The sequence below is a fragment of the Penicillium macrosclerotiorum genome (genome assembly GCF_028827735.1).
Source record: "Penicillium macrosclerotiorum strain IBT 26536 chromosome Unknown utg000007l_segment0_segment0, whole genome shotgun sequence".
In the NCBI taxonomy this organism is placed as follows: domain Eukaryota; kingdom Fungi; phylum Ascomycota; class Eurotiomycetes; order Eurotiales; family Aspergillaceae; genus Penicillium; species Penicillium macrosclerotiorum.
Window position 1 is genome coordinate 2,329,260 of NW_026643086.1, and position 11,487 is coordinate 2,340,746.

Consider the following 11,487-nt stretch of genomic DNA (forward strand, 5'->3'; position numbering starts at 1 on the left):
ATTGTCTGATCGGAACATATCAAAGAGTTCATGTGAAAATTTACATAGATAGCACCCAACACACATCACTTTAAACAAATTTTTCTTGTTAAAAATGACTTCATTAAACGCCGTTCCTTTGTCTATGACCAAATGATTGTTTTTAGCTTGCCTGGGCATTATTAGCCAGTGATCAAGATCCTGACTCTCCTTTTGCCAGCCCCGCGGCCTTCCTCCTTGACTGAGCTGACATTCACACGGACTTTCTGGAATAATTCAACAGTCACTCCACGCTCCTTTTCAGAGTGACCCTTCTCTTCCACGCGAAGGGTATACTCTTCGCTATCAAAGTCGGTAGTGCGATGAACAGCCAACTCACGTCTCTCGGAGACAGAGGTCGCACCAGATTCACCTGGGAGGACAAAATCCTCGAGGCGCACGACGCCCTCGATACCGAAACGGGGCACAAAGACCACAACTCCATTTTCGAAGACACGCATAACGTAACCCTCCTCATCAATACCCGTGTCAGTGCCGCCCACAGACAACTTCTCACCGCGAGCCTTGAGGGCTTGACCGACGTAATATTCGATACTGGCACGACCGGCAAATTGGGCATTACGGTGACGGTAGTTAATGTTGCGGCAAATATCCTCCAGTCTACCACGCGTGCTGACACCTTCGATAACAGCATGGCCATCCTCGCCTTCGTAGCCGATGGCGGAGGCTAGCTGCCGGTGGACGAGTAGATCGGCATATCGTCGAATGGGAGATGTGAAGTGGGTGTAAATAGGCGAAGCCAGGCCATAGTGGCGAAACTCGGACTCGGCATGAGCACCGGCGCAAAAGTATTCGGCTGAAGTCATGCAACGAGTGGCCAAAATACGGACAAGGGTATTGAAAAACGGATTCTCAGGGTCGACGCAGCGGTCCAGTGAGCTAGCGAGGGCACCCGAACTAGAAACATCAAGCTCCATGTTGCGTTTCTTGGCTAGCTGGTTGATCAGGTCCTCGAAATTTTGCGGCGGGGGAGTAGCGTGTCGTCGGAGTAGCGCTGTCTGAGAGAAAGAGTTGTAGACTTTGGTGGCAACGGTTATGTTGGCGAGAAGCATGAATTCTTCGACCAGGCTGTTTGTGTCAAGCATGGCCTTGGTCTTGACATCAGTTAAGGGATCGCCAACTTCATCGCTATCGGTTTCGATGCGAACTTCGGGCGAGGCAAGATTCAAGGCACCCGCATCATAACGCTTTTGTCGGAGAATCTTGGAGAAACGCAATAGATTCCGCATACTTTCCGTCAATTCATCGTTTTGCGAAGCATCGTCGATACGAATTTGGGCCTGTTCATAACTGAACGCTTCACGCGAGCGAATGACTGACTTGGTGAAGTCAGAAGACACAATCTCGGCCTCGGGGGTTACTTCCCAAAGAACAGAAAAGGCGTAACGTTCCACGTATGGCTTAAGAGAACAAAGATCTGTTCCCAGGAGGTGTGGAAGCATATCGATACGTTTATCGACCAAGTACACCGTTGTACCGCGGACACTTGCCTCGAGATCCATGGCGTTATTGGGCTTTACAAAGTGCGATACATCAGCAATGTGCACACCGACTTCAAAGTTGCCATTCGGCAGAGGACGTGCGTGAAGTGCATCGTCAATATCCTGACAGCCTGGGGGATCGATACTGCAAACGAGTAGATCGCGTAGATCCCGGCGGCCATTCCAGCCCCTGTGCTCCTTGGAAGCAGGAACCTTCCAATCATGACCCTCCGATGGCAAGCAATCTAGGACAGACTTGGGGAAAGGCTTGTACTGCACATCATACTCCAGAAGAAGAGCCTCCGTTTCGGCTCCTTTGGTTTCAAGTTCCCCCAGAGATCGAATGAAATGACCGGTGGGATAGCGCGAGTCCCGTTCCCACGAATCGATAGTGACAAGTATGCGCTGGCCAAGCAGATCAGCGGCCTGGCGAGTTCGGACCTTGATCTTTGGAACTCTCTTTTCCATGGGCAAAACAAAGACAGTTTCTTGCCGCCTCCCCGAAGCAGCTTGCGAACCAGTCGAATTCGAGTCCACATGTCCCACGTATTGTCGCCAGTTGCGCTTAATAATGCCAACTACCTTAGCGGTTGGCTGTGGTTTTCCTTCTGAGTTTTTGCCGTGAGCCTTCTTCACCTCTTCTTGAAGAGCTTTGCGTTCTTTGTCTGTAACAATAGCTTCACTCTCTTCACTCTCGGGGTTGTCATTCCGAGTGACGGCTTCCTCATCGACGATCTTCGTGGATGGGGACTTCCACTGATCCTGTGGTAGAACTTCGATAACCACAACGTCACCTGCAATGGAACGGTTGCTGTTGTCACGTCCTAAGATGAGCAGTGGCTTGTCAAAAGCCGGGACCTTGATGGAGCCCTCTAGGTAATTGTAGGGCGAAACGTTAAACACTCCTTGATGAAAGTTGCCAGCACGCAAACCGGTCATGAGTTTGGACATAGAATAATACTCGGGGTAGAATAGCTCGCCACGAGCCGAGCCTTTGGCATCCCGTGCCTCCCTCGCTTCACTGATCATGTCCAAAAGCTTCGCCGAGTCTTCCAGGCTGCCGATGTAGTCCGACAAAGACAAGGCTGTCACGCCCTCTTCTTTGGATTTTTTAATGTTGTCCTTGTCATCGGTAATGACGACAATGGCAGGGACCGATTTCTCCTTCTTGCCCTTCTTGGATGAGGCCCGAAGATGCTCGCCGTACCATTTCGCAACCATGCGTACGGCGCGATCATTGCGGTCGTTGATCGATTCTTCGGGACCCCGGCGCACATGTGTCTCCATACGGAACTCGTTGAAAAAAAGATAGAAACGTTTCTCATCGGTCTTGATAAGAGAGAGAAGTCGGTTGTAGAGAGGCAGCGATTGGTTACGCAGTTCTTCGAGGACAGTCTGGAGGATGATCACATCGTAGAATGCGCCAGTGTGCTCAAAAAGATCCATTCCATTCAATAGCGCATTTGTGTCAGGGACGAGGTAATGGCCGCGAGGGAATGTCTTCGTGCCGGCGGGACGATCGGAGAGGACAAAGGGTGCAACTATCTCTTGAATTAGCCCAAAGCTCTCAATCCACAAAAATGCAAAAGATCTCATACTGTTTCCATTGGCATCAGCGGGGGCAACTGAAGGGCATATCGTGCAGAGCTTCGAGGAGCAAGGAATATCTTGTCTCAGATAGAGCTCACGAACAATCTTTTGCACCTTGCCGCTCTTCGTAGACCTCACAAAGACTTTGCTAGTTACATTGGCAGCCTGCGGGTTTGAAGAGAATTCTCTTCTTAAGCTCTTCATTGTGACAATAAATCTTTGCCAGGCAGTAATCCTTGATCACTCCGGAGCCGCTGGTGGTCAAAGTGTGGTAGTCGAGAATGAATCTTTGCGGATGAGGCTATCGCATTGCGATAGCTGAGTAATCACCTATCGGCCTTCCCCCCAATTCCCGGCGCATCAAGACCTTTTAAGGATCACCAGTCTGCGAGAAGACAATTTTTGAGAAAAAAAAATACAAAATTGACTATCGCTGATATCCAGTAACAATGGTTCTTGCAGTACGCTCATTGATTGTAATTGCATATCATTATTCATCACCGCTGATTGTTTACGTCTGAGACAGGCCGTGGGACAACTTTGCTCGACAGCGAACATAACTTCCAATCTAGCCCAATGTCAGACATTGATCCGGAAAGCCGCAGCGGCAGGTGCTAAGGTAAATGTGTATAGATGCTTTCCAGCACACCCGCAATGCTTTTTGTTGCTAATAAATCAGGTCCTATTCTTGCCCGAGGCCTCGGACTATATTGCTTCCTCGGCAGAAGAGTCATTTTCTCTAGCCAAATCAGGGGAATGTGGTGACTTTATTCTAGCCCTGCAGCAACAAGCCAAGCTTGAAAAAATTCACATAAATGTCGGCATACACGAAATTGCTTCTGAATATCGACTCAAGAATTCATTGGTCTGGATTGACGACAAGGGAATCATTACCCAGAATTATCAGAAGGTCCACCTCTTCGATGTCGATATACAGGGAGGCCCTATGCTAAAAGAGAGCGCGTATGTCATTGTTCTTCATAGTCAAGTTCTCTAGGCTAATACGGAGTATTTTTGCAGCAACGTTGAACCTGGACCACGCATTCTGCCGCCCTTTGAGACGCCTGTGGGACGTGTTGGTTTAGCCATCTGCTTTGATGTAAGCCATAATTTACATCAAGCTGCCCTTTAACTTGCTAGGCATTTGGCCAGGGTTAAGGCGAACACCCACCCACATCAGTTTTTACTAATTTCTTCCCCAATGTAGCTGCGTTTCCCGGAGATTAGCTTGGCCTTGAGGCGTCAGAATGCCGAGGTCATAACTTATCCATCGGCATTTACTGTACCGACTGGTAAAGCTCATTGGGAATCTTTACTTCGAGCAAGGGCTATTGAGACACAGTCATATGTTATAGCAGCTGCTCAGGCAGGTCCCCATAATGAGAAGAGGCGGAGTTATGGGCATTCTATGATTATCAACCCGTGGGGCGAAGTGGTTGCGAAATTAGGTGACGAATATCAGGAACCCGAGATTGCAACTGCAGACATCGATCTCGATCTCGTTTCGAAGATCCGGAGAGAGATGCCCCTGCTCAGGCGAACTGATATCTACCTAGAAGTTTAGGGTTATGTGAGAATGGAATCGCTTCTAAGCACATGTGAGTGTCCATAGAGGCTAGAAAAGACACAAACTTGGCTGATGTACTAAGATTTTCTGGATAGAAATACTAGGATTGGATATGATAGATACTATTTTGTTTTATTTCACCTGTATTGATGTGATAGGAAAGTGAGTTCAACCGAATATAAAGTAGTACAACAGGTTGGTGGACGAAAATGGAAATGAAAGGACATGCGAAAACCCATCTAACCAAAGGATCGGAACATCATATCTGCCATTGTAGGCAATACAGGCATCAACCGAAATATCCTTTTCCGATCTCTCTATGTACAGTGTACAGATTAGGTGCAAAAACCGATCCGTCTACTTCTTGACCTTGTCAGGGTCCTCCAGGATGCCCTCGGCTTCCAATCTCCGACGAGCCTCCTCAAGAGCCCAGGTTTGTATACTTTCGAAGAAAGTTAGTAATCGATTCAGAACGGTTATCCCTTCTTCGTCAAGGGTGCCAGTTCCAGGGAGTCCTGTGGGAGTGCGAATCTGGAAAATAACTAGGGGGGTGTAAAAGACACATACGAGGTATCAGGCTTGAAAACATATGCGACACCAGCAACCAGCAGACTTCCAATGAAGCCGTAGTACCAGATGCCCTCCCAGCCTTCCTTCACGTACTTCTGGCCGGGCTTGACGCCGAACAGCCAGCCAGTCGGGGGGTCGTAGTGGTTGCCATGGTCAGCAGCGCGGAGATTGCTTCGAGTCGAAAAGGCCTGGACGTTCTGAGGCGTGCGCAGCAGGCAGCGCGAGCGGAGGAGATGCGACAAGGGTCGGGCAACCATCTTGACGGGAGCTTAATGAACTCAAGTGATGTCGGACGAAGTCTAGTGACTTAGGCGATTGTGGGATCAAGGACAAGGCCAACTAAGAGTCGCCTTGCCAATGTGGCAGCAACAGTCGCAATTGGTATGACACCGCTTGGTGGAATGGAGAGGAGAGGGGTTAGTCGGCGGTTGATGTTGAAGCCGCAAAAGGCCGATGGGGAGCTGACCAGTCACTGCGCTAGTCCCCTTTGGGCGATTTTCCCTGGCCGCTTTTTATGCCTAATTAACAAGGCAACATTATTCCCCGATAAATCAGGCAGAAACACTCGGCGCCCTACACGTAACTGTAAGTCAGCTAACGCGACGCGTCTTATCGTCGCAACCCCATCGTTCAATAATACTATTCGCGAACTGCCAACAGAGCTGCGCTCTACAATTACATTCTACCTCCCCCATATTCCTTGGCCGTGTCCTTCGATGAACAGCTGCCTGCATTCGGTATGTTGAGCTCCAGCTTTCCCAATTGCGCGTTCCAGGACTGACATTGCGATCGCAAGTTCGAGAATGTATTATTACCCGTTTTGAGAAGAGAGCTCTTGGACAAAGTCTGGCCGAGATCATGGCAACAAACACCAACTCATACCCTGTCTCTTCCCACTCGCGCACCAAATTAAACGCTTTCCGCTACCAAGACGAAATTCTGGCTCCTGAAAACACCGCGTCGAAGGATGGGACGAACGTGGTTCATCGGAATAAGGAGAACCAAAGCTCGTGGCTAAATGGCGTGGTGGAATCAATGCCCACATCTTCCGACAAGGCCAATCCTCTGCCCCAAAAGGTCCCTGTCAAGGCCCCTGCGGAGGATCCTAAACTAGTCAAAGAATGCCCGCAGACTCCGGGAAATCGTATACCTCTTGCTGACTTGATCAGCAATGCTGAAGACGCATTTGACCCCGCACCAGGTCCGGAGGTCACACCAGTTGATCATGTTATATGGCAACATGTTCCAGTTAGCTCGAATCCCGACAGCTCATCCCAGACCCCCGGCCATCGTCGACGGAAGCGTCGCCATAGTTCATCGTCTGCAGGTTCTCCCTCGAATGGAAACTCAAAGAAAGCCCAGAAAGAACCATTCGACCTGCAGTCTATCCAAGCACTATTTAAAACCCCCCAGCATGACTTGGCCGCTGAGTTGTGGAACAACTATGTGGACAAAAACATGGTTGATGGGTCAGAAGAACTTCCGCCTACTCGTCTCGCAAACCTTCTGTCTTCGTCGCCTCAAACACCAGTCTCCGGAAAAACAAGTCGGGATTCATCTGGTTTGAGGCGGTCAATAAGTTGTGCTGCCGAATGGCCCACATCAAGGGCGAAGAGAAGGCGTGTCAGCAGGCAGGACCCTGGCTCTGGTCGAGGTATCTTCTCGCGCACAAACAGTAATGTCTTAGACTCGGGAAAGAAGTCATCTAGGATCAACCTCATCCTTGACAGAATTGAAAAGAGTCTACAGCCAGCCCCACAGGCCGAAATGGGCCATCCCGGTTCCTCCCCTTTGCGACAACGTATGGATGCGCAAAGGTGCCGGTCTTCGTCCCCAACAATGGACAGAAAAGGCCCATATCCCGTTGACCTTGCCCAAAATTATTCCAATGTCAATGCTGGAGCTACTCTAGGTGCTCCGGTGGAAGATTCATCATCCGAGTTCGGAGATGACGATCTAGACCAGGATTTCATGGATTTGGTCGACGCTTCTGCGGACCCTTTTACTGCCCCCACTGGCAATCAAACCGAATTTGAATCTCTTGGATCTTCTGGCTGGTCCAAGGTTGCTGCAGAGAAGCTACAACCTAGTCAGCCGGAGAAATCATTAGTGGGGGATAATAAACTGTATACAGTCTACGAAATTATGAATAACGAAACCAAAAACGAAGAATCCGAAGACTTGGAAGACGAGTATGGGGATTTCGATGATAACTTGGAGGAATTTCTTGCGGAATGCGATGGAAAGCCCAACAAGATCGTCTCATCTAAACTCATCGCTGCAGGACAACAAACCGAGAAGAAATTAGGAACGGCTCCCGCTGCTGGTGGAGTGAATATATCTACCGGTTTACCCTTAGCACAAGAGGTTGATGTCTCTGAGGATGAGTTTGATGATGATTTTGATCTGGATGCTATTGAGCAGACCATGAAACAGACTGGTGAAGATGCATCTCACGTTGGTCACTCTTAGAGGACTCACTCCTAGGTATCTGCTAAGAGAGTCAAACAATAGAACATTAATGGTCGGCAAGCTATCAAGCGTTACCAGATTATGGATTCTGCGGAAAACATGTATGTCACGTCGAGGGGACGTTCTCAGCCCGAACAGGTATTTTCTATGCAAGCCTTAGTTCCATTTGCAACCCCTAACAAGGTCATAGGTCCTATCGGTCGAAGACGAGAGAACGCGCTCCCGGAAAGCTATCATCCTACGAGAGTCGTGGTTTGACACTCCCTGCAGCAAAGACTCATTCATTCATCTTGTTGGGGACTTCAACTCCTCTGGTCAATGTGTTGTGGATAATGCTCACAATATGATAATTCTGCATCCGGACCACTTGATATCTGCAACTGTTGTAGCTGACTCGGTTGATTGCCAACGGCGAGCTATACTTCAGGATCGTGTCAAAGCATTTGGTCAGCTTGAAAGACCACAGGCATTCGGTGTCTTCTTTCATGAAATCTTCCAGGAGGCCTTGAAGGCCAACCGATGGGATCTTGACTCATTGAGATTACTGGTTGAAAATGTTATGAAGAAACATGTAGAAGAGTTATATTCAATTAACATGAGTATACCCGAAGCTGTTGAGACAGTAATGGGTAAAATACCGACTGTTCAAGCTTGGGCAGAAGTGTTTCTTCACACCAAACCCCAGGTACGTGGATTCCCGACAATTTGGGCAAGCATCTATCTAATCGTATCAACAGGCAAACTCCCTGGTTGAGGACCGCAACAGCACCAAACTCAATCTGAGCATCAATAAGTTACTTGAAGTTGAAGAGCATGTATGGTCGCCCATGTTTGGCCTCAAGGGAAACATTGATGCCACGGTACAAGTTAGCTGCCGGGACAAAGACGGATTAAAAAACCTCGTTATACCGCTCGAGTTGAAAACGGGTAAGAGGGATACGAACCAGAGCCATAGAGCGCAGACTGCTCTCTACACCCTCTTGCTCTCTGATCGTTATGGTAACCTATGTCTTTATATTCTCTATTTGATCGTCGTTAGTCGCTAACATTGGAATTTACAGATATTAATGTCACTTTTGGACTTTTGTACTATCTTGAGCTCTCCAAGACCCTAAGTATTCGCGGTATACGGCACGAGCTAGTTCAAATGATCCAAGTTCGGAACCGTCTAGCAGAGTTCATTCGCGAGCGAATGCGCCTTCCACCAATGCTGAAAAAGCCACAAAGATGCAACAAGTGTTATGCGAAGACCCCATGTCTTCTCTATCACAAGTTATCAGAAGACGGCGATGGGGAGACAAGCGGGCTTGGTGACGACTTCGTCAAGTTTACCCGTCATCTCAACCAAGGCGATCAGCAATTCTTCCGCAAATGGGATGAGCTCCTCACCAAAGAAGAAGGGAACTTGGTCAAGTTCCGACGAGAGCTTTGGACGCTTTTGAGTAGCGAGCGGGAGGCTCTCGGTCGTTGCTTTGGGGATGTTGTGATCGACCCGAGATCTGCTCATGAGGAGGAGAACGGTTCCAAGATCAACCGTTTTCGATACACTTTTCATAAGAAACAAGCTTCTCCAGGCTTCTCCTTTGCAGAGTCACAAATCTCTGTTGGAGAACCCGTTGTTGTTTCAGATGAGAAAGGCCATTTTGCTCTTTCTAATGGCTATGTCACTCATGTGAGCACATCACACATCACAGTAGCCGTTGACCGAAAATTGCACAATGCAAGAGCCAAAACATCCGGCTTCAACGCAGTTACAAATCAATCATTCAAGGGTATTATGGAAATTGGCCATGGGAATGCCACCTGCCTTGAAGACAATGAAGAACCAGTGTATCGAATCGACAAGGATGAATTCAGTAACGGCATGGCTATCGTACGAAACAATCTCATTTGCATGATGGACAATGATTTGTTCCAGGCGAGGCATTTGAGACGACTGATCATCCAATGCCAAGCACCTGTCTTCAGATCAACGTCCTCAGCATACCCAATCTCTGATATCGACTCTCTCAATATCGACCAGAAGCAAGCTATTGAGAAAGTCATGAGTGCCAAGGATTATGCCCTAATTCTGGGAATGCCCGGAACCGGCAAAACAACGACCATTGCCCACATTATTCGAGCCTTAGTTGCTCAAGGGAAAAGCGTACTGCTAACTTCCTATACGCACACTGCCGTGGACAACATTCTTCTCAAGATCCGCGATGATAATATCCGCATCCTGCGCATTGGTGCTACAACCAAAATTCATTCGGAAGTACAGGAGTTCGCTGACCTCGCAGCGATTCCAAAGAAGACTATTGAAGAACTAAAGGACTCATATGAGAAACCGCAAGTCGTTGCAACGACGTGTCTGGGTGTGAATCACAATATTTTCAATCAGCGTATCTTCGACTATTGTATTGTCGACGAGGCTTCACAGATCACACTTCCAGTCTGTTTGGGACCAATTCGTATGGCAAGCACTTTCATCCTCGTTGGTGATCATTATCAACTCCCGCCTCTAGTGCAGAATAAAGCCGCACAGGAAGGAGGTCTAGACGTCAGTCTATTCAAGCTACTTTCCGATGCTCAGCCCGACTCTGTAGTCAATCTGGAACACCAATATCGCATGTGCGAGGACATCATGCTTCTTTCCAACAATTTGATCTACTCTGGTCGCCTTAAATGTGGTACCCCTGAAGTTGCCACAAGCACACTTGAGATACCGAATATCCATGCTCTCAAGAAATTCCACATTGATGAACATGACCCTGAACAAAAAGAGATGTGTCATGGTCCCGATCATGGACATTGTTGGCTGAATGACCTTCTCAATCCCACTGCCAAAACCCTTCTTGTCAACACTGACCCTCTGGGATCAGCATCTCTCGAGACAGCCCAAGGCCAGCGTATCGTGAACCATATAGAGACCGTCCTCTGTTCTCAATTGGTTGAAGCTTTTATTGCTTCCGGTATTCCAGTTCGTAATATCGGAGTCATAACATTCTACCGCAGCCAACTATCTTTGCTGCGTCAAAGCCTTCGTTGCTATGCACCGGATCTTGAAATGCATACGACCGATAAATTTCAGGGACGTGACAAGGAAGTCATCATTCTGAGTTGTGTGCGCAGTAACTCCGACAACCATGTTGGAGAGCTCCTTCGAGATTGGCGTCGTGTCAACGTCGCTTTCACTCGCGCTCGCACCAAGCTCCTTGTCCTCGGTAGCAAATCAACACTCCGCGATGGTAATGAACTCTTGTGCAAATATGTCCGTCTGGTTGAAGGTAAAGGCTGGGTCTACGATCTGCCTGTCGATGCAGCCGAAAGCCATGTCTTCCAATCAGCAACCTTGAATCCAACCCAAATGCCATACCAATCTCCAAATACGGCTCGAACACCTGGCTCACGAAAGAAGAAAACGAGCCCCTCGACCAAGCAAAGTCCACTTCCCCGAGAGCCACTTAGCCCTTTGGGCTCTCGGCAAACTTCTAGTCTTCGCAAACCTGCCAAAATAGGTGCGAAGATATTCAATGGTGAAACCGTTGTCGGCAATAGGCCCATCATTCGGGACCTAGTGAATGATATTTCATGATGAGAGAACCTGGCTGTGTTTGTTTTTACTATTCATTCGTTAGGCTCATTTTGATTTGCACATAGCGTGGATCGCATTTAGGTATTTGTCGTCAGGGTTTCGGTGGTCTCATTTTGTCTAATAAATGTTTTTGTGGCTTGCAATTGGGCAAATCCCACCCAGGTCATAGTTATCTGAATAAGATCTGGGTA

At 48.3% G+C, this 11,487-nt stretch overlaps 4 protein-coding genes across 4 annotated transcripts; 2 read left to right on the top strand and 2 right to left on the bottom strand.

Moving 5' to 3' along the window:
* Positions 1-161: 161 nt before the first annotated feature.
* Positions 162-3,314, bottom strand: N7462_007663 (exosome catalytic subunit DIS3; the record flags this gene model as incomplete). Its single annotated transcript, XM_057079381.1, has 1 exon — positions 162-3,314. The coding sequence occupies one exon, from the start codon at positions 3,312-3,314 to the stop codon at positions 162-164; it is 3,153 nt and encodes a 1,050-aa protein (XP_056932051.1).
* Positions 3,315-3,559: 245 nt separating this feature from the next.
* Positions 3,560-4,674, top strand: N7462_007664 (carbon-nitrogen hydrolase family protein; the record flags this gene model as incomplete). The annotated part of the gene is made up of 5 exons (XM_057079382.1): positions 3,560-3,571; positions 3,637-3,729; positions 3,790-4,073; positions 4,131-4,209; positions 4,318-4,674. The coding sequence occupies 5 exons, from the start codon at positions 3,560-3,562 to the stop codon at positions 4,672-4,674; spliced, it is 825 nt and encodes a 274-aa protein (XP_056932052.1).
* A 360-nt stretch (positions 4,675-5,034) lies between these two features.
* On the bottom strand, positions 5,035-5,504 carry N7462_007665 (uncharacterized protein; the record flags this gene model as incomplete). The annotated part of the gene is made up of 2 exons (XM_057079383.1): positions 5,035-5,119; positions 5,245-5,504. The coding sequence occupies 2 exons, from the start codon at positions 5,502-5,504 to the stop codon at positions 5,035-5,037; spliced, it is 345 nt and encodes a 114-aa protein (XP_056932053.1).
* Positions 5,505-6,105: 601 nt separating this feature from the next.
* N7462_007666 (bifunctional ATP-dependent DNA helicase/ssDNA endodeoxyribonuclease DNA2) lies at positions 6,106-11,296 on the top strand (the record flags this gene model as incomplete). The annotated part of the gene is made up of 5 exons (XM_057079384.1): positions 6,106-7,704; positions 7,762-7,857; positions 7,910-8,404; positions 8,457-8,718; positions 8,781-11,296. The coding sequence occupies 5 exons, from the start codon at positions 6,106-6,108 to the stop codon at positions 11,294-11,296; spliced, it is 4,968 nt and encodes a 1,655-aa protein (XP_056932054.1).
* Between the last annotated feature and the right edge of the window lie 191 nt (positions 11,297-11,487).